Source organism: Orbicella faveolata, unplaced genomic scaffold (assembly GCF_042242905.1).
Source record: "Orbicella faveolata isolate gen_17 unplaced genomic scaffold, um_ofav_v1 contig_3, whole genome shotgun sequence".
In the NCBI taxonomy this organism is placed as follows: domain Eukaryota; kingdom Metazoa; phylum Cnidaria; class Anthozoa; order Scleractinia; family Merulinidae; genus Orbicella; species Orbicella faveolata.
The window spans coordinates 3,137,166-3,162,847 of NW_028301558.1; the positions used below are offsets into that span (position 1 = coordinate 3,137,166).

A 25,682-nucleotide genomic window follows, 5' to 3' on the forward strand; every position below is an offset into this window, starting at 1 on the left:
TATAGATCGTATTGACTGTCAAAAAATGTCTTCAACATGATTACATTCTACGGAGGGTAAATTGCTTCAAGTCGTCCCTTTAATTAAATTCTACACCTCCGTTTAGAATTGAGTGAAAAACAATCATATTTAGACAAAATCATAGTTTCAGTCGTGATCAACTTGAAAAGCTTAAGTTGGCATAACTTTCAACCAACGTAAAACCAGGTCAAAGTGGGTTATTAGTATAATGTAGTTCCACGACCTATATACCTTACTAAGCCAGTCCAGTGAGTGGTGAACGCCGGGATTGTGCAGTTCACCAAAATGCATGTCACCTCCAACTACTTTAGTTTAGGCTATTAAGAACTAGAAATAATCTCGGTTGTCTCGGAATGGACCACTTTTAATTAGATCATTAAATCATTTAATCATTAAACATTAAACATTAATCAAAATCATTAATCATTAAACCCTTAAAAGGGTGTAATGATGACCATGAGCCAACAGAAACCGAGGTTGCGGTATTTCTGACAAGCATTCGTGTCCCTTTTACATGGCTGCTCCACCACTCCCCAGGCTAACAGACACTTAGTAAGTGAGCAAGGAACTGTTTATTTCTTGTATATGGCAACGGATTCAAACAAAGCACAATTTCGTTGGAGACTTCCCAAATGTTTTAGTCCAGAATATGCGCCAAAATTTCGGCCGAAGATGCAAACCTGTTGACAAGAATTTCATTTATCCAAAATGCACAAGCATTGTGTAGTGCACACAAAATAAACAGTTTGTGAAAAGTAAACTGATCAACGTGACACGAGCGTGGGACAAAGAACAAATCTGAGTCCCATGAACTCCCGAACACCGGGCGGGCGCTCTATCCACTAAGCTACTCAGATTTTTTCTTTGTCCCACGTTCGTGTCATGTTGATCAGTTCACTTTTCACATTTCATTACCGAACTTAAAATTCACTATCTTTATTCACTTCATATACAGTTTGTTTAACACACTTTGATTATTGAGCGAGGCTCCCCTAAGAAATTGTTTCTACCCATTTTGTAGATAAAGATACGCCAGAATATATCGTTATCCGAGAGCTGAATCCTAAATTTTCCAACAATGGAAATGAACTTGCCTCCTTAAAAGGAACTGTTCAACTGTAAAAGCTTGCCGTGGGTACTTGAAAACTGAAGAGACTAAGAGAACAGAACCATATAGCTGCTATTTCTTTTTAAAAGATGTTGCTTACAAAAAGTTTTCCAGAGTTGGTAAGGAAATTACAGCGCTGTTTCCGAATTTGGTATTAAAGAAATGTGTCTGAGAAGTACAAATAAAGATAACAGGAAGAGATTTGAAGACACAACACTGCCTATAGCGGGGGTGGAGATATGTGGAACAACCAAGAATACTTTTTGGTTGTTATGATGATAAAAGGGTGAAATATTCATTGCCACAACTGAAAAGAATCATGGAAGAAATGTAAAGTGGCTCTACGAAAAGACTGATGTTTAACTTCATGATCAAATTCAAAGTTATAAATGCAAACAGCCAAGCAAGTTTAATGGTGATCAGGTTGTCAGGTTACGCTACTCCGAGGTTTCCTTCACAGGGTTGCCACGAACCGGAACAAAACAAAGTCCCCGACTTTTCACTAACTGTACAACAATTTTCTCTGACCGTGCAGGATGATTCTGACAATGAATCAACAAAAATAAGGATGGTTCAGATAATCTTTAAAACAAAATTGCCTTGTCTATTCGAAAACATCTAATAAAATAATTTGCAGCAACCTTAAGATAAAATTCCCTGACTTTTCTCTGACTTTGAACAGGGATTTAGAAAGTCCCTGACCTGATACAAAACTCCCTAACTTTTCCCTGACCTTGAATAAAATCTACTTTTCCCTGACTTTTCCCTGACCATGACAATCCTGCTTCATTTAAAGCAAGTGCGCGCACGATGTGTGTAAACAAGGGCTAAAGTTAGACCAGCTCTACATGTAAATAGAAATTCTTATTATGAATTGAATAAACTCCAAAGTAAATCGATGAAAAATTAAAAAAATTAAATCCTCTCGATACCTCGAGCTCAGAGGGCGCAAATCATGCCACGTTCTTCTCGTCTTGTACTAAACCAACAAGAGCAGACTGATTATTCCACTGGATGCATCATTTTAAAGTCCTCGTACTTTCTAAAAGCCAACACTGAGAGGTCAAAAAAGACCATTACTATTATGTCAATATACAAACACTACTTTTTTTGATGAAATCCCAAAAATAAAGAAACAAGAACACAATCACGTGGTACCTGACTGTAACCACTAAATATTCATTGGTGTTCCTGATACTAACTAATCACAAGGCAGTTTAAAACTGCTGTGTTTGAAGACATGAAATGTGATAGGTCAATTTCGATAGATCAAAAGTCTAACTTGGCTCCGAGGTTCGGGGGAGTAAAGCAAAAAATTATATCAACATTGAGGTTAGGGGTGAAAATAATTTCTTTGGCTTTATTCTCCTATGCCTCGGAGCCAAGTTAGAATATAATACATCCATTGTGTGGTTTACACGAAGTGTAAACCATTGAATGTCATGATCTACGTTATTTTCTGCGGGCGGGCGGGATTTGTCACGAACAGAGCGCTTGTCACATGGTTTGCTGGAGAGCCTGGTTACCAGTTTGTCAAACACCTCGAAGCTTGAGGTCGGCTGTTTTTGCTTTTGTAAATATGTTGTTTTTTGCCTATCGGCTTTTGCTCACACGTAGATGAAAGCTAGGAGAGGTATTTATGACTGTGGTCGTGTATCCGTTACAACAGTAAGGTAGCGAGGTCAAAGAAATCATACAAGAGGCCCGAGAAGACGATCGTGTTTAGCAGCTCGTAACATTATTTCTTGGCCAGAGAATTTGATGGTTTTCCACTCGCTTTCTGTCTTTGTGGAGTCTAAGGTATTAAAGCTTACGATCTTGTTACGTTTTGGCCTCATTGTTCCTGTATTGTTTTGTTTAGTATACACATTGAAATTCTGGCTGTGATCGAAAGTTAGAAACCCGTCATTTCATTCGTGTTTTAAAATACTTCAAGCAAAAAATGTGAATTGCTTTATCTTTTAATTTTGTTGTCCTTCACACTTCATTTCTTTTGTATTGCATGCAGATCGAGCAGAGTGAAAATTACTTCACAGATGGTATGCAAGCCAACCTACATGTACGATAGCGTAAATATAAGCTACTCTGAAATATTTCAGTGATGGATGGACAAATTAAGTGTAAGAGACTGTGACGATCTACTTTTTCCAAGAGAGACACTGTGCAATCATGTCTAACATAAGCCATGTCAAACACGCATGTTGGCTGGTGATGTAGAGTTTATTTTTGCTTCTAGAAATGAGAGATTTAAACAAATTGAAATCAAAACTTGAAATAATTATGGATAAGACAAATTATACTTGAAACTTGTCAACATAAGGATAACATCAGAAGCAGAATTGCTTCCACGGTACAATCAGCCTCTATACCTGACAATAACTTGACAAAAGACGAACAGCAAGCACTGAAACGACTGAAAAACGACAACAACATTGTCATACTACCAGCCGACAAAGGACGTGTCACTGTTGTTATGGACAAGACTGACTACTTTGACAAAATGGACGCACTTGTTAACGACAAACAAACTTACGAAGAACTTAAACGCGACCCGACGCCAGCACTTCAACGTAAACTTAACAGCAAAATACTTACGCTTAAAAAGACTGACGCTATTGACACTCAACGCTACTATCGACTGAGGTGCTCAGTACCTCAACCACCGAAACTTTACGGACTGCCGAAACTGCACAAACCTGGTATACCGATGCGACCTATAGTGTCATTCTGTGGGTCCCTTACGTATCAACTATCTAAGTACTTGACGACCATACTGCAACCCCTTACTGACAAATCAAGACGCAAACTACAATCTACGGAGAACTTTATTGACGCTATTAAGACAGTACAGATACCTGACGACTACAAACTTGTGTCTTTTGATGTGAAATCACTGTTCACCAGTATTCCACTTCAATTGGCATTACAGTGTACCGAGACCGCTATACAACAATCTACTGTTGAACTGCCGTTACCTACAGAAGACATCATGGACTTACTGAACCTTTGCCTTACATCGACTTACTTTCAGTACAACGGTAAACACTACAAACAGTTGCATGGAACAGCAATGGGGTCGCCTGTTTCTGTTGTTGTCGCAGAAATTGTGATGCAACACGTGGAGGAACGCGCCCTTGCAACTTGCCGACAAACGATACCGCTTTGGTTGCGCTACGTTGACGACACCTTTACCGCCGTTCACAAAGACGAAATTGACGATTTTCACGACCACCTAAACAAACAGAACGCCGACATCCAGTTTACTAAAGAGATCGAAGAAAATGGAAAACTTCCTTTTCTAGACTGTTTGGTAAGCCGCGACAACAACGAACTACGAACGACAGTGTACAGAAAACCGACGCATACCGACAGATTACTTGACGAATCATCCTACAACCCGACTTCACACAAAGCCACGACTATAAAGACTTTGACGAGACGAGCGCAACTAGTTTGTGACACACCGGACAGCTTACGTGACGAAAACAGATACCTTGAACGTGTTTTTCACAAAAACAGCTACAACGCTGACTTTATTAGACGAAACATTTACCGACCTACTGAAGCTGACGCTACGAACAGGAACCCTACGCCTGTTACTACAGTGACTATACCTTACATTAAGGGCACTTCTGAGACCATCTCGCGGATCCTACAGCCCTACAACATTCGTGTAGCCCACAAACCTACAACTACGTTACGACACTTACTGACCAACGTGAAAGACAGAGACGAACCTAACGACAGACAGGGAGCAGTTTACAAGATCAAATGCTCCGACTGCCAGGCTTCCTACATTGGTGAGACTGGCAGAAACCTTAACACGAGACTGACTGAACACAAACGAGCCACGAGAAATGGTGATGCCAACAATCACATTGCTGTACATCATCAACTGACAAACCACAACATTGACTGGGACTCTGCTCAGTGCTTAACCTACAGTACAAACTATTTTCAACGACTGACTCTGGAAAGCTGGTACACTAACCTAGAACAAACGCCTCTTAACAGATGTCAACAACTACCGGCGCCTTACAAACGACTTATCCACGACAGAAACGAAACCGACAAACGGACTTCTAACAGACCGACTTAACAATACACGGACCAAAACCGACCTACTTGACTAACAATAGACGGATCGAAACCCACCAATGACTGATGACAAACTTTACACGAGTCTTTCAGCCAATACCATCATGGCTATACTGACCAATCACGTTCAACGGACCAGACTTATAAGATCATCGACTGACAAACACTATTCACTTGACTCTGAAGATGACTTCCGCTCAGGTTGTCGAAACGTCAGTCACCAACAACAGTTCTTTTCAGAACTACACTCACCCGGACGATCACACTATACGAAATAAGTATGTTTTGTAATCATTGCAAAGATCTATTAGAAGAGATATATCTACAATCCTTTTGAATATTCACTGCATTGCTAGTGAGATTAGCACAAACAATTACTAAGATATATAGAAACAAAATACCGTGATTTGTGTTTCGAAGAAAGAAAATTGTTATTTTACTTACATATACGACAATATGTAGTACTATTATGAGGAAATTCGCCGTTCCACAGACAATTCTTTACTATTTGGAAAATTATAGGAAAAAAACCGACAGTAGCCTCTTTTCAGTTTACAGCTACAGATCTTAAGTTTTGTTCTTCACTGTACTTTGCCGATTCTTTGTATACCTGAGCGTGTGCAACGCTGTTTCACTAACTTTCATTTAGAAGACAAGTAGTTCGTTATCGGATCATTTGAGTTGCTTTTTATTATTGAAATCTACCTTCCGTTCCCTCAGAAACTAGCCCGCTGAACTACTTTTCACTAATGAAGTTTTATTAGTTTCCTCGGAAGTTAGCTAGCTGAACTGCTTTTCACTAATGGAGTTTTAGTGCTTTCTATTCATAGGATAATTTTTCCTAGCTGTCGGTAACACCAATTCAGAATTTCAAATTTAAGTATCTCACTTTTAATTTCCTAAGTTTGTTCTATCTTAATCTCAGCCTGTGTAATTTTAATCCTAGCACTCTATTTTTAATTTTGGAAGCCTCGTGGTGTTGATTAGAATTCGCTATCTTAATTAAGTACTTTCCGCCCGTATTGTATACCTGAAGTTACATTAGCATATTGTAAACACTTGACGTGTAAAGGATGATATATAAGCAAATACGTTTGTAAAGCTTTTTCGATTACATCGGCTACATCGTTACGATTACATCGATTACTCCGACGAGTATGTCAGTTTCACCCTCAACGTTAGAGTGCAGAATAAACTACTGTTGGACCAAGTTGTCTCTTCCTTGACGTCCGTAGTGAAGACCATTGAAGTAGATCCTCGTGTACCAGGAAATTGTGACGAATTTCCGTTCCCGCAGCCAAGCAGTGCTCTCCAGAGTTAGATTCCCCCAGTTGTCAGTTCAAGTGTCCGTTCAGTCCGAAATTTACAGTGTTGCAGGAAAAACTTATCGTCACAGTACACTTATTCAGTATTGTATTGCATCAAGCTGGGGGAATACTCTCTATAGTTGACTACACTAAGAGGTGCGCATTTTTTCAGGCTGGAGGTATTATAAATTTATTTTATGTATTTATCCAATCATTCTACAAACTTTAAACTCAATTCCACTCGGTTACGTGAACAAAATCATGACTGAATCTATCAGGCCACTATGGGAGCTTTTTTAGTTCGTAAAATCCTCACTTTCAAAGCGAGGCTACCTGTGCAACCTCTGTTGCCAAAATGAGACTTCCATAACAAAAATTGGCCAATAACCCTCATCCTGAAAATGAGGATTTCAGGAGCTCCCAAATGGTCTGTTGTATGCTAGTTATCTTGATTTATTGATTGACAGGAACAATCTGCAAAACTGTCTAACTGAAATCACATATTAGTTCTACTAATAGAAACTCAATACACCATGTTCATAAATGGCTGTCAATTTAAAATCTTTTGTATGCATTTAAATTAGCTCAACTAACCTCGTTTGAGAGAACAAATTCTTTTGAATTATCAGCTCAAAAACAAGGTTTGTTGGGCTAATTTTAAAACTTACAAACTTACGGCAGCCATTTATGAATAGGGTCTCTAAGAGATCAGATACAAAAATTTCTGAGCTTCCCATCGAAGCAGTTCAATTTCGTAAGCCACACATTTACGCATGCATGCGCTTCTATTTCCTTTCACACGAAAGTTGACGCCTGTTCACAAGCTAAAATTGGCTATCGACGTGAATGACTCCCGTATTATTAGGGAATTTTACGAAAATGACATGGTCACTTCAGTTAAGATTATTTGTTACACAGCTAAAGCATGCCCATATTCTTAGAAAAACATTCGGTTATTCGTTAAGCTTAATGATCTTGGGTTTCTCACACCGAAAAGGTCTTCTTCGGCGAAGCTGTCTCAATAGAAATCCGTAGCACACTCGCTGTCCGACTCCACTGCGTCCAAACCAAAGCAATTCTCTATTTCTTACTACACTCGGTTAAAAGTCTAGTATGGCGTATAATAAAATAAAAGCTCGATCTGCGTGTATTTCCCGTGCGTGTATTAAACCGTGGCCTTTAAAGCCCTGGTCAAACGGACTCGCTAGTAGTCGCAAGTAGCCACAAGTTGAACTTACGTTGAACTTACGAACTTACGTTGGGTGGCCAAACGGACTCGCAAGTTTCCTCGCAAGTACACGCAGGTCGCAAAAACACCCACTTCAAGGTAGACATATCCTGTATTTCATTGGCTAATAATACGTTAATGGACGTCACTCAACTTGCGTTGACTTGGGTTGGGTGGCCAAACGGCGAAAAACTTGCGTCGACTTGCGTGCAAACTTGATCTCGACCAAAGTGAGCGCAAGTCATCGCAAGTCAACGCAAGTGCACGCAAGGTCTGGCCAAACGGAGTCGCAAGTAGACGCCAGTTGAGGACTTGCGTCTACTTGCGAGTCCGTTTGGCCAGGGCTTAATACTATTTTTACGACTGTTTATTTCTTTAATTGTGACAGAATCATTAAAATTATCACCCTGCTAATTGCCGTGGCTTAAAGTGTTTGGTTTGTTCAGCAAATACGTCAACATCAGAAGTCAAAGTGAATGGTGTGTGGGTTTGTAAAGTAAACAAAGAACTACGAGCGACGGCTGCGGAATCAATGTAGCAAAACACTGTTCACGAAACTGTTTTATGATATCCGAAATAACTAAAGGTACCCATCAAGCAATTAATTTCGAGTTATTGTACGTACAAAAGACGTTACTCCGTTATGAAGGAGTTTTTTTCTAACAGAGTACAGCTATATCGAAAGAAAGATTACAGTCGGAGACTCCGAGAAGTTGTCGTTGGTTGCATAATCAGGTGATCTGATTAAATAAAAAGGAAAAAAACAATGTTTTACAAAGGAAACGTGGCATTAATAGCGAGACTCATGCTGAATTTCTTTATTCTCCTCACCTGTGCACCTTGATAATGTATTGACATGGTAAAGAGAGGTTAAATGCCTATCAATGTTCTTTTTTTTTTCTTTTAACTAAAAACAGCAATGACAAAACCTTAGCCTTCAAGTTGAGATGTAGAGCGTATGTGTTAAGTGTGCAGGTAATATAATTCGGCACAACTGAAGGCTTGAAATTCAAATTATTGCCATGTCAAGAAAATGTCATGGTTCAACTATCCTTTGTCTCATTAAACACACACTTGCGCATACGTGTAGATTTACAAACCACAAAGACAATTTATCGCACTACTCATTCTAGTGTATTCACCCGGATAACGCACTTTTTAATTTTTCGCCGATATCACGAACGATACGATTCACGATTTCTGAACGTTTAAATCTAAAGTTATGATAAGTTCGACTTCCTTGTTAACTAATTCCTTATTGCGAGAATAAAAGATTAGCTGATTAACATACAGCCGACCAAATTCTGACGTGGCCCTAGAAGTTGTCAAAAGAGTGGTTTCTGATCCTTGAGGAAGACATCGAGGAAGTGTTAATGACGATGCTACAAAGATCACGCGAAATGTTGCTCTTATTGATATTTCTTCTGGCTTTCACAGCGATACAAGGTATGCCCTAGTTTGAGTTGTAAACGTGACAAAGATTTAATTGAAATGTCGGAGATAAAGCTTTCGAGAACGAGTGACACACAAGAAAAAATAGTTCATTCCGCCGCCATACATACATGATCACTTCGTTGTTTGCTTTTAAAAGCGATTACAACGTAACGACAAAGACGCCATCAATAAATAAATCATTGATTTTGTGCTATTGATTTTTTGGGTCAAAACTTTACACAATGCATGGAACTTGTTTTAGTCAGTCCAAATTAAAATGGATTCATGCACAGAAACGTTAGAGCATTAACTGATTGACTCTGTTAAAAAAAGTTTAATACCACGTTAAACACAAGTTAAATACAAGATTAAATATGTGACATTTACTAAGAGGTTTTCGTTATCCCGGAAACAAAATGTATCCGTTTGGTGTCCTGGCGTGTGACCCTCTTTTAGCTCACCTTCCGCATTCAGATCCCTCCCAAAAGCTATTAATGAAATCAGTGTTTTTGTTTACAGAAACCACAACGGCAGAACGGAAGATCGACATCCGTATATTCGACAGAAGCTACACCGTTAGCAGAGAGGACTTGGAGAGAAAATTGACCACGGCAGCTCTGACAGAACGAGGTTACCGAAAAACGACAACATTCTCCCAAACAGCCGAAGACGAAGATGAATCACGGCTACTTAAGATTGTGCGCTACCAGAAAAGAGTTCCTTGTCAAAAAATGGCAATGGTTGAAGACGAATTACGCAGAAGTATCCCTGGTGTCTGGGGGCATGAAGTGTCCAGCGAAGTGCAAAAAGAGGCAGCGAAAAGAAGGGAGAAAAACCAGCGATGCACCGCCGGAATTGAAATTCATTTCCCTTCAAAAAGATGTCAGCTGAAAAAGAAAGTTAAGCGTGCGGTTCCAGGATGTACGAACCCGAACTCTTGTTTCATGTGCTTTATAGCATCGGTTCAGTGAACGTTAAAGGATAGCTGCTTTTCAGTGTTGCATACTAATACTATAATGAGGGAGACGGCCTAAAGGGCCTATTTCTTGTATGAGCTGTTGAACTTACAACATCACATCAAACTTTGCAACGCACTAATTTTGCAATAAATTAGTCACTGACATTTTCCAATAGTGCATGTACTACAGAAGATATATTATTTCCGATGAATCGTTAACAAAATTAAAAATTGACTCGCGTGTCCGAAACCTAATATTTGTAAGAATAACGATTGATTTGAATGAGTCCGTGAGGTCTATAAAGTAATGACACAAGCATTTAATACAAATTACGGCACACATCGATTGAAAGAATTATGAATTTCTTCGAGCAGATATATTACACTTCGTATAGAGACTTAAGAACTTTGAAGGTATAGTGCGGAGAAAACGGAAACGATATTACACATTCTCCTTCAAATTGGGTTTGGGTTCGCTTTAGGTGGGTAGAGTAAACTATGACACGTTAAAAACACGTGAAGGGGTTTCGAATAACTAAAACATTAAAGGATAAAAATAAACGCGAGCACATAACTGTTTAACTATTACATTATTCGGTTTGTACGTAAGTGACAACAAATAATTCATAAAGTAACATTTAACGACGAAATCGAGGCCATCTCTGTTATAGTTTTCACTGAAATTCTATGGATTCACTCCGACAGTTTACTCACAGGCCGTCTCCGTGTGTTTAATTACTATATTTTCTCCTTTATTTCTCTCTGTTGTGTGTTAGACGTGCATTGATGTTAATTAATACCGAATGTAAAGAATAAAATTACATGTTGTCATCTTGTTTGAAAACAGTCCAAATGGGCAAACTGGAACACCAAATATTATGACAGACTTAATGAATTATATGCAAAGTGGAATGGCTGAATACACTCGATTTTTTTCTTTTAAGATCGTCTAATTTTCGGGTTAGGGATCAACTTTCTTAGTTTATTTTTTTTTTCTGCCATTAACCCGGGACCGGAACGTTTTTAAGATGTTCCCAAGGTACCATTTCCAATCGGTAATTTATTTAGCAGTTGTGTTACCACTTCCAATAGTTTTGAATAAATCGAGACAAGCTATTTGTATTTAAATATGTTCGTAACTGAAGCACTTGGTCATTGGACTGTGTAGACTAGAGTTTTACATTCTAGCAGAGTTCATCGATACTGTTGCATAAAAAAGTCGTCAACATAAAGTTCGTCAAGTGACTCTCAGCCTGGGCTTTGGTCGTAGTGTGTTCTTCAATCTGGGCTAATCTCAGCCTCAGCGCTGCTTCTGAAAAAAAAAAAAAAAAGAGTGTACAAGAAGAAACGCTCGACAAATTCTGCTGTTGAAATTGAAAATTGTAAACAAAACAACTGGCTTACTGATTTGATTCAACGTGCAGTAAATAAAGCCGCGAATCTGGAGAGTAACCATGATTCCTCTCAGTCTTTGCTTCTCTTCAAAATCAAATGCAAGATCACATTGAAAGGTCGCTCTTTAAGTCAGCAGAGATCTGTTTGATTTTGGAAACGTTCAGATTTGTTTTTCTAATGGCAATTCACGGACTGCTGCTCTCGAAACACTAAGACTAACGGGTTCTCGCCGATCGGTTGTTCACCTAACGATTAGGTGATCATTTGGACTTAGAAAGGGTCGAACTTTTATGGCCTGTTTTTTGTTCGATTTTTTCCAGCGTATTTTGGTCTTGGTTTAAGCACTGAACAGGACTACCTTAAATCCCGGCAACTCCGCTCTCAAATGAAATGTTGTTTTAAATATTCAAATATGGGGCACATTATTCTGTTTTGAGCAACATCAATAACTGACAATCGCTCAACGTCTGTTCGTTTTTCGCGGCACTACAACTTACATGGGTCAAAAACACAACCAATGAAAACAAGGCTAAAAGTGTTCATTAAGATAATCTCAAATCTCAGCAAATTGACTTTATTTCATTTTCGCCGGACAGTTGGGACAAGAAAGTGTCTGCACTGTGCGTATGGAGGGTGTTCGTGCTTGCTCAGATATTAAAACAACTGATACCATGTTTTATTATATAAACACCAATGGAATACCAGGTGATCTCTCGCGCGAAAACATGATATCTTTATCACACGCGAAAATAATGTTATATTCACATGTGAAAAGATCATTGTCACTATGGTTACATAATAAATCGCGCCTTTCGCCGCGAAAGTGAAATCGTTTGGTATTTCATTGCTTGGAGAAACGAAATTCCTCTTGTTGTGTTGAAAGTATTTCACGAGTGAGCGCAACACTCAAAGATAAATTTCGTAACTCCGCGCGGCCATGTAATATCCTCTATGTGCGTTCCACGGGAACACCTGAAACGTTTTATTTATTTGTAATTTGGTTTCGAGGTTATTAAACTCAATTACCTTGATACAGAGGCTGTTAAAAGAAATTACGAGAGGAAATGAAAGTAAATGCGTACGTCACGCGCCTTCAATGGAAATCCGGCATATACAGAGGTGATGAATGTCTTGGTGCAACTAAACTCTTAGTTATCAAAAGCCCTTCCAGAACCTGACAGGCCCTTCATAGAGGGTCTCAATGGGGTTAACTGTCAGCCGTAAAAAAAAAGGCCAAAATTAAAATTGGCAGTTTTAACCGTTAGCCGTGAAAAATGTTAACTGTAGAAATCATTTAGCCAAGAAAGTTCCAAGATCTCTTATGAAGACTTTTTTGCGTCTTGTCTTGTGTCTTGTCTTGTGTCTTGGTAGTAAAGTGAAAAGCCGGGGGACTTAAATAAATAAATATTCGGTAACAATTTTTATAATAATACCTTTTTTCCATTCCGGAATGGTCCGAAGACTTAAAATATGTTATACAGTAGCAAAAACAAATTTTCAACTTTTTGAAACGATGAAAATTAATTTTTAACAATGGTGAGAAATTTTTAAGATTTCTGTTCACTGTAAGGAAAATAAATCAGTTACCGTTAGCTGTCAAAAAGCGTAACTATTACTGAACCGATAGCCGGAAAAGCCACCACCGCATTGAGACCCTTGATATGAGTTGTTGTACCTGATGTACGGCATAAAGTTGTCAGTGGTAGTTTAATATTATCTCGAGAAAATCTGTTGGCTTAGGAAGAGTTAAGACGGAAGTTTAATGTAGTGGGAGGAATTCCAACAAACCTCTGTCAATACTTAAGCCACATCTCCGAAAAAACTATCAAAGCGGTCCATGCACATAAACTGAGGCTTTTACCTTAAGAGATTTACAAAGCAATTTGGTAAGGTATTACACAGAGTTACATAATGTCGCAGTGGCGCTACTTATGTCAGTGGCTCAGAGGCCAGACTTCTAAAACCTGTTACAACCGGTTCAAATAATAACGATGAGGATACAAGATTGTACAATATTCTGATTTAAAGACAATATCTTAATATCGATCTGTCTCGAGACACTGAACATTCGAGGTGTAAAGGTACTTTTCATGGATTGTAACCAATCAGGTTTTGGAACAAGCTTAGTGCAGGCTGAGTCCCTTAACACAAATTTCATTTAAGTGTGATGGACTAACACAAAGCTCCATACCGCCTCAGAGATTTTCTTATTGGCGTACGAAATCAACTGAAATGTACACCCAAAACAAATTCGATCTCTCTAAGGCCCTGTCAATTGATGTTTAGTATCTCTTGTATCTTCCTGTTTGTTTGTCCGATGGTTTATTTAGAACGACATTTTGTCTTATATTTTTTCTAGCAACGAGTATTTCCCTTGTTTCTTACAAAAAAAATAGAAAGCAATTTTTCGTGTTCTGGAGAATGAGAAATGTTTCGGTAACGCAAGTGATGGGCGATTGTTAACACAGCTTTTGCGTGTTTCCAAACTTGATAGAAACACCAAGAAAAATGCTTTTTTTAAAAAAAGTTCTTTGAGAGTAAAAAAAAGGAGAGAAAAAGGAAAAGAAAATCAGATTTCGCTCATCAAAATGTAAATTCTCTTTACTGACGCCATCATTACGTCAACAGTTTGTGCTTGTTCTGTGGAATTTCTTTCAAGTTACATTAAAGAAGAACGCCTTTGTTTTCGCGCGCTTTCCAACGGGATGTTTCTAAGTGTACGTGTTTGCTCGCTTTGGAAAATTAAACGAAAAATGCAAACAACGACATACACGAAACCACTTCCCAATGTATTATTTACAAAGTGGGCTCTTCACACGGCCGCGGTAAAATGTCTAAGCTTTCAACACCGACAGCTGGTGGACGGAAGAGTTTGTTTGCTCCTGGCACGTGGTGTCGCCCGCGAGTTCTTGGCGCGCGTTATTTGTTTTTCCATTTACCGCCAAACCTGACATGTCCAAATCTTCAATAATTATTTCTATAACTTGAAAACGGACGCTTGACAACAGATGCTTCAGAATTTTCTAGGCTTCACGTGAGCTATGTTCTAAGGAAAGAGCGAATGCTCCGTGTACATAGCTTTGTTATACTATGCATTGTGAGACAATTCCCTACGAGTCAAATACACTGGTTTTTCCCTGGAATCCCTTTCCTCTCTTAAAGGTGTTATTTTAATATACGAGTGGATAATACAGGTTAATTGAAAACCACAAACGTAATCTCTGTTATGCCATTTTCGTCATCAAACATTGAATGAAAGCCTGCTTTCCCTCGAATGATAAAGTTTATCGTGCCATGACAAATAGTTTTCAGGTGTCGAAGCGTCTGATAGCTGGCAGTTAATAAACTCCTTAACGGCAAAGTCAATGGGAAATAAATAAAAACCTAAGACAAAAAAAGAAACTAACTTCCAAAAGGTCCTAAGAAAAGTCTTGGCTAAAGTAATGATAACTACTTGCAACTGAAGCAGTTTTGAAATGACTCCTTTAATACTGTGCAGCATTAATTGTAAAACCTATTGACATTCATGGTAAGAAAACGGATGAAGAATGGGTACATTCGCAAGACGGAAACCGCAACCAATTAAGCAAACAGCATTACACACTTTAATAACTAAACTAGGTGTTAACTAAGAAAGAAATGTGCAATTTTCTGCAACGATTCCGCGAGGGAAGATAAAAATGGTGAGTAATTGTCCAGCCAAACACAGTAACGGGCTATCCTTATTGAATTATGGCCAAAATTCAATTGGAAGACAAGGGTGTTGATCTTTATCACCTCTTACCTCAAATTGAGCTTATTGAATCTATTCAACAAAAGGAAATTAGTAATTGCGGCCTGAAACTTGTTAAAAGAACCATAATAGAGCTATCAAACATTTCCTTATTAATGGCAAGTAATTATCGTCTGCAACTCATTTTAAAAGCGGCTGGGTTTATTATTACTAATGCCGAGATCACATAAATTGCCTCTGCTCCGTTCAGTCGTTCAAAAAACAGAATCTTTCACAACTACAACGTTGTACAGAGAGGCAAGGTAAGCAGAATTATCAGTCACTTGATGTTGATCGGTAACTTGATGTCCGATAAGATAAAACGTTTTTTAACCTCGCCAAATATCAATGAAGCTAAAGTAGCAAACAGACTTTAGAACGGCAGTTCTTCAAGCTAAGTTTAATCTCATAAACATGAGGCATTGGTCCTTAATCGATAGTTTTGAGAATTATTTTCTAGCGAGTACATTTTTCACGAGAATCCAGCTCATTGATATCGGCAGTAATGGATGATATAAAGAAACTGCAATTTGAAAGAGGGACTTAAATAATCCAAACAAAAGTGAATAAACTAATTGTGAAGGTCGAAGGGAAAGAATATTTAATTTCCGTTACGACTCGCTGAAAGAATCGCCGTCTTTTTTTTTTTTTTTTTGCTATTCTTTTGTAATAGACGAGCAAGAGATCGTTTAAGATTACAAAAATTTGTACTGGTCAGGTTTTGGCTTGAAGAAAAATCTCTAGAACTACCGAACAGTTTCTTAGCTTTACAAAAAAATTCTCACGACTTTTATTCTACAGAGACTATGGTACTATATTACCACATATCACAGCTGCTTTCTGATTGGTTAAATAAATTAGCATCCTAAGAATCGACCGAAATAATTTTTTTTGGTATCTTCATTGTTACTACCTAGAGCATTGAATGATATCATATTCGAACGACAACACTCACTGAATAGAGGAAGGAAACAGTAATAAAAAAGTCTCAAGAAAGTACTGTACTTGTTCACAACTTCGATTCGTTGATTTTGAACTCCGAGAGCCCTACTAATAATGGCGGCCAAAACTGGGAAAATAAGGACAAGAGGTGAAATTCCACGATAAGTTAAGCGGTATCAGTTTTATTCTGGAAACTGTTATGCATGTCGAGTTTTCTAACAAGCACTGGCAGTGGTACATAAACACCAGTTGAAGTTGTGGTCTTGTATCATTGTCTTCCCCGCAGAATTTTCTAACAAGCACTGGCAGTGGTACATAAACACCAGTTAAAGTTGTGGTCTTGTATCATTGTCTTTCCCGCAGAATCAGTACTCCGCTTTTAGAATGAAGAACATAACATGGTATATAGGTGCGATATTTTTGGCTTCATGCCTTCTTGTAACTACAACCGGCTCAATGCCAACTCGTCAAGGTAAGTCGCCGTGTAATAAGCTAGATATTAACTTCAAATTCCAATGAACAAAAGTCTAATGTGCCCTTCTAGTGCTGTATCCACTTCATTCCATTGTGAAAGCTAACAATCGTTTTGACCATGATCATAACATGACAGGCAGAATTGTAATTTATGTATAATCATAAACATAAAAAATCTAATGTACATTACCTGCTTGCGTTATGTAATAAAATTTTCTACCTCGAAATATAATTTCGTCCTATAATATCTCTGATCAGTTCATGATTTCATGACAATTTTGGGGCGAAAACTCCTCGTTGAAATATTCCTCCCACCAATATAAAGACGGAACACATTCCAATACGAGATGTACTCTTACTCCTGAGACTGGTTTAGGAGATTAATCCCTAAATTCTAAACCTCGGATAAAGCACTTGTAGCTTTCAGGGCCGGGTTATTCAAAGCCCGATTACGCTAACCAGGGTTAGCAAGAATTTTGATTTCAGTTTTGTATCTATTCGATGAAGTTTTTGTCTACAGTTTGTCTCTCAGTTTTTAATTTAAATAATCGCAAGCCACTGAAAACATGGGCAATGACAATTTTTATACAGAAAAAGTAATACTTCGGTGAACTTTTAATCCTGAGTTAACGTTAAGCGGCTTTCGAATTAACAACCCGGCCCTCTGATGGGTTCCCTGAATTTGGGTTGCCAGCCATTATACCCGTCTTTGACTGTATATATGGAATATGAATGCGGTGGGTCGCCAGGGAAGGAAAGCTCTTTCCAAAAAAAGAAATGGCTGAAAGAAGTACATTAGGTGAGCTTTCTATCGCCAAAATAAGGAAACAATACGAAGCAAATCTATAAATCCGGAAACTATAAAAAGCCAGAAAATACCACAATCAACTAAACTACCTATTTAATCGAAAGGGCTTGTAAATGTACAACAACAGCAACTGAATGAAGAAGAAAACCAAAAAGGAATTCAAAGGAAGAACCAAAAACCGACACAGCATCGTTCATGTTCAGTTATTGTTAGCCGTGAAAACACATTTTTCAGTATAATATTAAGCTTAGCAGTCCAGAAAAGTTTACTACCTTTGATACCTTTCAATTCCGCCTTGTCCTTTTATACTTCAATGCATTTGAACTCGATCGGTTTTGAGCAACACTAACAGTCTGTAGTCTTGATGATGACAGCCGCGCAAACAAGTAAAATTTGCTTCATTTGACTCGAATAAGGCGTCTCGGAAACCTTTCTTCTTGTAAACCTGGCGCTCGTCACATTTTTCCAAAATGTAGAAACCTTTGGAGGTGATTATGTGAGGATATTTCGGAAGAAACCTTTTTGTCTCGCTCGCTTTCCTGACATGCTTCATTCAACCCCAACAATGAAGAACGCCCGACAGATTTTCCCGCCATTTTTAGACCATGGCTTCGTTTAAATCACACTAAAATGCCCACATCATCTAATTGACTGTCTAATTTACTAAAACAATTATTTCATTCGCCCTTGTTGGATAAGAGGTGATTATAATAAACTCGGCGTTTCGTTTGTTATTTAGCACCCCGCATCCTACGTGTACTCAAGGAATAATTGTTAAATATTCAGCGGATAAATTCTGGTTACTGTACAATTGATACATAAAGTTAGATACCTCCTGCACTAAACAACCTTCTGCTTACGCCAACAGAAGTCGGATTTCTTAGTCTAAATACACATAAATGCCAGAACAGTGCGAAGATCATCTAACAACAACCCTAAGACAGTAAATATGGGATACTTTAGAAGCAAAAAATCTCAGCTTTACACCCACGCCTCTTGGGTTCAATGTTGAATCACACACGTCCATTTTTCTATGAAGTTCTTGAAGTACAACTTGAGAACAGACGTAGTTAGTTTACACGAAGATATTATAAAATTTCCACTTTATTAAGCTATATAACAAATCTTGCTAATCTTATACACCGCAGATTCAAGAGCGTCAGAAAACATCGCAATTCGTGTGTTTAACCACAACTATAGGGCAGCCGTCAGCGACGTCCTTCAAAAACTGGACAACGCAGAGCTCGAACACAGGGGCTTCACCAAGACTATCATCAACAAAATCGTCTCCACAGAAGGTGAAGCACCGGTTAATTCCACAGTACTACAGTTTTACAAAACAACTCCTTGTAGACAGCTGCTGTTTGTAGAGGAGGAAATCAGAAGTCTTTGGCCCGAGGCCTGGGGAGCAGAGGTTTCCAAACGGGTTGAATCCGCCGTTTCGCGCGCAATGTTTTTTGGCGGAAAAACATGTAGGGCTGGCATCGAAGTTCATTTGCCGCCACGTGGAGGCTGTGCTGGGAAGAAGGAGAAACGAGAATATGATCGACCGTGCGAAAAGTGGTGTCTGTTTTGCTTTGGCGCTACCACGGAAGACTGATCTTTTAGCGGTGTAATGAACTACATGTATTGCAGAATAAAATACTTGAAGATTGTAATTTCTCTTTTTTTTAACCTATGTTACGAAAGTGCAATGACTAAAGTGTTCCAATTAAATGTTTTACAGTATCACAACTGCTACTAACACTAGTACTAGCAGTGAATGTAATTAAACAAGTCATGTACGGATGTAGATCTAACAATAAATTATATGTTCACTTTGATGTTTAGTAGGAGTAACGTTTGCTAAAATGACTGTTTGCATTCCACATGACGAAATTCAGTTGTAGACAATAAGACAGAGCTTGATAAATGTTTATACTAGCTACGAGAATTTCTCTGATTGAAGTAATATGATTAACCGGTGTAGGATTTTGGGATAATTTTACAGTACTGCACATTCAGCATTGCATGACAACTGTAACTCTGTTAGTAAGGAGCTAAGCAGCACTGCAACTGAGGCATCAACAAAAGTTTACTTGTAGCTGGTTCACTTATTTGAGAAGTTTGCCTTTAACTCTAAGTCTTAAGTTTCTAGCCTCGTCAGTGTCTGAGGCGATAGGTCTCTAAACTTTCACAACTTAGTTGCTGAATTTAAAGAAAACGACAAAACTTTTAAGTTTGAAAGAAATGTTTTGCCAGAACCTACTGTCATCTTCAGTTGATTGATATACAAAGCGTTGGAAGTTGAATTTATAAGTAGAAAAAATGCGAATTGTGGTGGATAGTGATATCGAATCTGCCGTTTCGCATTTTCAGACATTTCGCGCTTTCTATATCAATCAGCTGGAGATGACAGTAGGTTCTGTTGATACATGTCTTTCAAACTTAAAAGTTTTGTCATTTTCTTTAAATTCTTGACTTGCCTGCTATTATCAAGACACGTGTAGTTGCTGAAGAAATTTCAGCATATCACGGCTAACAAAAAGAAGTGTCTGTTTCAGTAACCCGGTAGACATCTACCACAATGGCCATATCCAGAGAATATCTCCAATTTTGGTAATTAAAAGTGAATTGACTAATGACTACATGACCATTACACGTATCTCCCCACACAAGGAATGCTATATTGCACTCCCCTGTAACTAGTTGGTCAACATCCATTTTTGCTATGTACCTACTGCATGATGGAAGGGAGACAGAAAACCAGGGCCACAATTCAATACAGTGTAGATTATGAAGTTTTAGTTTGTACCTCATTCTTGTCAGCTGGAGTGGCTTTCATCTTTGTTACTGGCATACACAGTGTAGAACACAAAGTACAGCGACACCAGGACAGCAAGGATAACAAACAAATACAATAACACAATCTGGAAAGAAATGAGATGCATTTAAGATGGCTCAAAACAGTTTCCAGCACTTAGATTTTGATGGGTCGTTATAACCACTCTTTTACAATTGCTGCTACAATCGTGGTATCAAAACGTTGCCCAATCATTGGTGAACACGTTAATAGGGAGTTTACGAAATCACGACGGCAACGGCAACGGGAACGTCACTGAACAAAAGAATTAATGAGCAGAACAATGGCTGTGCACGTGCGTTATAATTCTTGGTATATTTCTTTGCCGTCCTTTGCAAGAAAACAACGTGAAATGACCAAATTTTGCGTTGTCTGGAGAACGTGAACCACGACGGCTAATATTTTAAATTTTTATTTCAAATTTATCGCTGTGTTCCGGATTTAGTTTTGCGATAGTTTTGACAGTGATAAACAAAGTAAATGACTTTAGAGTATCGCGAGATTTGTAGGTAAAATATAAATCCATTTTTTAATCTACGTTGTCCTCGGCGTCGCCGTCGTGGTTTCGTAAACTCCCTATTATCATTTTCATGACACAATGGGTTACCATAGCCACAGCATGACCTGCAAAAAATACCCTTGACTTAATTAGAGCTTTAGGGGCTTATTATTCATAAAGGGCAAGGCAAATTCTTTTTATAATTATCAAATTTTAATAAGCATGCTAAGACGCAACTTTTGGCAAAGTTTTTAAAGAATCTGTACTTAGGGTTAGGAGTCACCTTAAAGTTTTGAAAATTTAAGGCTCTGAACCCTACATACAGACTTTTTAAAACCTTGCCAAAAGTTGCATCTTATCAATGCTTACGAAAATTTGATATAAAAAAATTTCACTGTGCGGTTTTTGAACTATAAGCCCCTAAAGCTGTAATTAAGGGTGGTTTTAGCAGGTCAGAATGTTGCTATGGTAACCTCTAGTGTCACGAGAATGATAACAACGTGTTCACCAACGATTGGGCAGTTTTTCGATACCATGATTGTAGCATCAAGTGATAAAGAGTGGTTAAAATGACCCATCAAAATCTAACTGCTGGAAACTGTTTTGAGCCACCTTAATAGGAAACTCAGAAAACCATGAACACCAGAAATATTTATGAAATGTTGATGTGTAGCAAAGGGAAAGGCAATTACATGTAGGTATGAGAAAACTAGACAGCAAACATCAATAGTAAGTTGGTTTGTGGTTTTAAGGTTTGCTAGCATGTCCTGAACTTTATTGTGATTGGTCAGTACACAACTGGCCTGTCAGAATCAAATCAAAGTGTTCTGACTTACACAGTAACATTTATGACTGAGACATTTGTGTACTGGTTATGTGTAAATAGTCTCTAATTTAAAGTGACACTATTCGTTAGAGTCAGTTCACATTTAATAGTCACAGTTACATTAAAATACTGCTTATTTTCTGCTGCTTTTACTTGTTTCATTAATGCCATCTCGTGCAGAACATGTGGAGTTACAGACAACACATACATATTTTATTCTCTCCTTTAAGGTCCAGAACTGTTAAGTGTCTTATGCATACAACAGTTATTAAAAGCTGACATGTAGAGTATCTCTCATTTAAAACAGGCTTCAACTTTACCTAAAGTCAAAAGGCTGCGTTTGTTCACCTATGGTATTTGAGATTCAGTTGGGGCTCCATAACACAGTGGTATCAAATGTCTTTGATACCACTGGATGTTTTTTTTTTTTGGATACCACTGGATGTTTTTATCAACTCAGTTTAAAACATTCATGAATATCTCTTATAACCCCCTACCAACCACACCCCCCCCCCCCGCCCCCACCTGAATACATGTAAAAGTTTTGAGTGTACCATTCCTTACCCCTGCTGTCACATTTTAACAACATGAACTAAAGTCATGTTCCATGTCCAACCTGAGCATTATTAAAACCTGATTTGAAAACTCAAAATATGTCAAAAGAACAGAACAATTTTATCTCAGTCGTTGTTTCTTCTTGTGTTCTCACAAGTCAATAATAATCATTGTTATCCTGAATTTTAATTTACCTGAATAGTTCCACTTGATCTCCTGGATTGAGCTTTGTCACGAATTGATAGTGTCTTCTTTTTGCTACGACCTTTGAATTCCTGTTTTCCTGATATAGCAAAAAAACATAACAAAGAAATTATGTCAATGCTGGTCTAACAAAAAACATTGTATACACTGTAATTGAGTGATAAGGACATTGAAGCAAATGGTTAAATTGGTTTCCTGATCATAAGACTGTATCATCTCATTTTAAACACACTGCAGTAGGGAACCCTAAAGAAGCCAATTATGACACCTCTGAGTGCAAAAATGCAGGCTTCGGGCTGAGTGGCTGCTTAGGATGAGACGTCAAATTCCAAAACAAAGTAAATTTTAAAAACACTGCAGAATTGAGGTTAGAATAGAATAGATTTGATTATGCCAACTCTCAGTTACTGGTTTAAGTGACTGAAATTATACTTTCTGTGATCACCATCTTAACAAAATCCTAATTATCATGCAGAATGGCCATACAGTACAGTAAAAACCTGCATAAAAGAACATGTGTTTTGGGGGCTCAGGCTGATTTTGTTCTTACATGTATAGAGGGGGGTGAATAGGGCTATGAAAATCTGCTTATCCGTGCCTTTTCTTCACCAAATCCATTGATCCACCAATAGTTTTGTTCAAATCCGAATTCAATCTGTTCGAATGCCATTGTTACTAGTAATTTCACACAAATAGTAAAGAAGGCAACATGCTTGATGACTATAAGACAGTACAATTCCAGTAACAGTCTCACACCTGAGTTTAAATGTGCTTTGTTTAAAAAAAGAAACAATTTGGATGAACTCATTAACATACCGACCAAGGCTGAAGAAAGATCTATGATCCAAATTTTGTTTAGGACCCAAGATCCCAACATCAAGACAGGCATAATCCGGAATCCACACCAAAATTCAGAGCTGATCTGCGATCCACAGTGTTTTCAAAATCCGCAAATCCACTCAATTTACAGCAAAAATCCACAATCCACGTGCTTTTTAAAGTTCAAATCCGTCAATCCGAAAACGTATTCACCCCCCTTATATATCAGGTGTTTTCTGCAAAATCAGCCTGAAAATGTTCTTAAGGTGTTCTTAAAACTGTTTCTAAAAATTAATTACTGCATAGACTACCAACAGTTGAAATCAATGTGCAAGCACAACATTTTAATTAATTAATGGATTTCATGTCAGCATGTTGTGTCTGCAGCAAATAAAGAATGTGATTGACAGAAGGTAACAGTCATTTAGTTACATAAATTAGTCAAGTCTTAGAAACGATTGCTAAATGTACCCTGGAAATTCCCATACTTGCTGTGAAACTCTATGTGTGCAATGTTCTAGCACATATATTGATCTACTTAGTATTGCATCCTAGTAGGTTATTCTAATCTAACTGGCAGCCAATTTTTTATATAAGAGCAATTTTCATCTTTCAGGCTAAATATGTTCTATGTATATGGTACTTTTTTGGCCAAATTTCAGCCTGAGTGTTCTTAATCCACTAGTTCTTTTATGCGGGTTTTTACTGTATTAGCTATTAGACAAGAAACACTTGGTCATTGCCAACTGATGGAGGCCAATGATATCCCCTTGCTAAGAACAGGGTGGTTGAACTTAAGAACAGCAGGTCACTTGCCATCCAAATGAATTAGTGACTATTACTCCTTATTATTAATAGCTATTGTAGCTCTGTTTGCAGGCTAGATGAACCAAAACCTGCATTATGATTGGCTACTCGAGTGGGCAAGATGGGGTTATCTCGCCTGCCTGGGACCCTGCTGTGTCCAGCAAGAAAAATTTCCTGCGAAAACCATAAAATAAATCCTTTATTGGCCAAGCTTTTGTGGTCAAGATGGCTGGATATTGGCCTAATGTTCCTTCCAAAAAAAGAACTCTGCCAATATCCAGCCATCTTGACCTCAAGCTTGGTCAATAACCAATTTTACAATAACTGCAGAATTTCTCGCTCGCTCATTGCCTAATTTTTATTGTCAATAAGTGAACAGACACACGAATTTATAATTTATGCAATGTGTCAACCAGTGAGAGTGAACTGTTATCGTAAAAAAACAAATTGAAGTCAGTTTTTAATGCGTCTATCCTGTAATTGACAATGAATTTCATCATAACATTGTCAAAGTAGTCTGCAGATCCACTCAACTATCGCCTCGTGGATCCACAGCTACTTTGACAATGACATGACGAAATTCATGATCAATAACAGGACAGACACATGAAAAACTTACATCAATTTGTTAAATAGATTGTATTCCTTTCCTATCAGTAGCCAATAAAACTGATTTTTGCATATTTGATTTTAAAAATTTGGTCCAATTAAATGCGCTAAGAATTTAATCTTTAATCAATATACATGATAAAAAATTCAAAACCAATTCTACTAAAATGTCTAAGATCCTAAACGTAAAATTCTAATCCTAATATTATATAACTTACAACAATATTCTACTTATAAACCTGACTTCCATGAATGCCGTGTGTTTAAAATTTTAATAGAGAAAGCGTTTAAATTGCTATAATGAACCAAACTTTCTATGTAAATCTGCTGATTACATAGCTCACGTAGCCAATGAAATTGGTCGACACATCAGTTCTTGGATTAGGATATAACCAACGTACTCTTACTGCATTTTAGAAATTTTCGATCTTTCTCAGTGGCCACAATCACCACCCCATCCCCATCTCTATACCTTCTTCACCATCATAGCGAGCAGACAGCACACACAAGTCGAAACAGGCCATTTTGAGGCCGGAAGATACGTTTGAAACTTAAGCCTTGCACAAGAGTGTCGAGGCAGCCGAAAAGAAGTATCTAAAGGACCAACGTACGTGACTGTAGCGAGGCTCCCGCCTGGACCAAATCGTCAACTGTTTTCTCTCTCTCCTTACCTAAAACTACACGCTCAAGGTGGCAAGAAAAGATTTTTCAGCTACATAACAAAAGCGTTAAACATGGATTAAGCCCTCACCTATATTCTTCCTGAATTTTTCTACATCCGATCTTCCTTCCGCATCTTTACGTCCCATCAGAGTAGACTTTTTTTGCGCAGTCAAGACGACTTCTCAGTGATCTGATCTTCTTTGTTTTACCTTTGTTTATGTTGCATGACGTGTCAACTTCATTCCCAGATCTCTTCTCGACTGTCAAAGGACATCACGAATGGCAGGAAAACCCGAGCTCGCACCACCACCCT

At 38.1% G+C, this 25,682-nt stretch overlaps 3 protein-coding genes across 6 annotated transcripts; 2 read left to right on the forward strand and 1 right to left on the reverse strand.

The window, feature by feature from the left end:
• Nucleotides 1-578: 578 nt before the first annotated feature.
• Nucleotides 579-25,682, reverse strand: LOC110040601 (uncharacterized). 4 transcript variants are annotated; one of them, XM_089297574.1, is made up of 4 exons: nt 25,458-25,682; nt 22,462-22,550; nt 20,340-20,454; nt 579-2,184 (listed from the first exon to the last, which is right to left on the reverse strand). In XM_089297574.1, the coding sequence occupies exons 1-3, from the start codon at nt 25,513-25,515 to the stop codon at nt 20,350-20,352; spliced, it is 252 nt and encodes an 83-aa protein (XP_089153700.1). In that variant the 5' UTR covers nt 25,516-25,682; the 3' UTR covers nt 579-2,184; nt 20,340-20,349. The 4 variants fall into 4 exon arrangements, with proteins under 4 accessions (XP_089153700.1, XP_089153698.1, XP_089153699.1 ...); XM_089297572.1 differs by lacking the exon at nt 579-2,184 and adding an exon at nt 3,937-11,466 and having other exon boundaries at nt 25,458-25,680; XM_089297573.1 differs by lacking the exon at nt 579-2,184 and adding an exon at nt 18,632-19,057.
• On the forward strand, nt 9,092-10,998 carry LOC110040600 (uncharacterized). Its single transcript, XM_020745855.2, has 2 exons — nt 9,092-9,208; nt 9,716-10,998. The coding sequence occupies exons 1-2, from the start codon at nt 9,136-9,138 to the stop codon at nt 10,165-10,167; spliced, it is 525 nt and encodes a 174-aa protein (XP_020601514.1). The 5' UTR covers nt 9,092-9,135; the 3' UTR covers nt 10,168-10,998.
• LOC149106079 (uncharacterized) lies at nt 16,500-19,368 on the forward strand. The gene is made up of 2 exons (XM_089297575.1): nt 16,500-16,735; nt 18,694-19,368. The coding sequence occupies exons 1-2, from the start codon at nt 16,648-16,650 to the stop codon at nt 19,143-19,145; spliced, it is 540 nt and encodes a 179-aa protein (XP_089153701.1). The 5' UTR covers nt 16,500-16,647; the 3' UTR covers nt 19,146-19,368.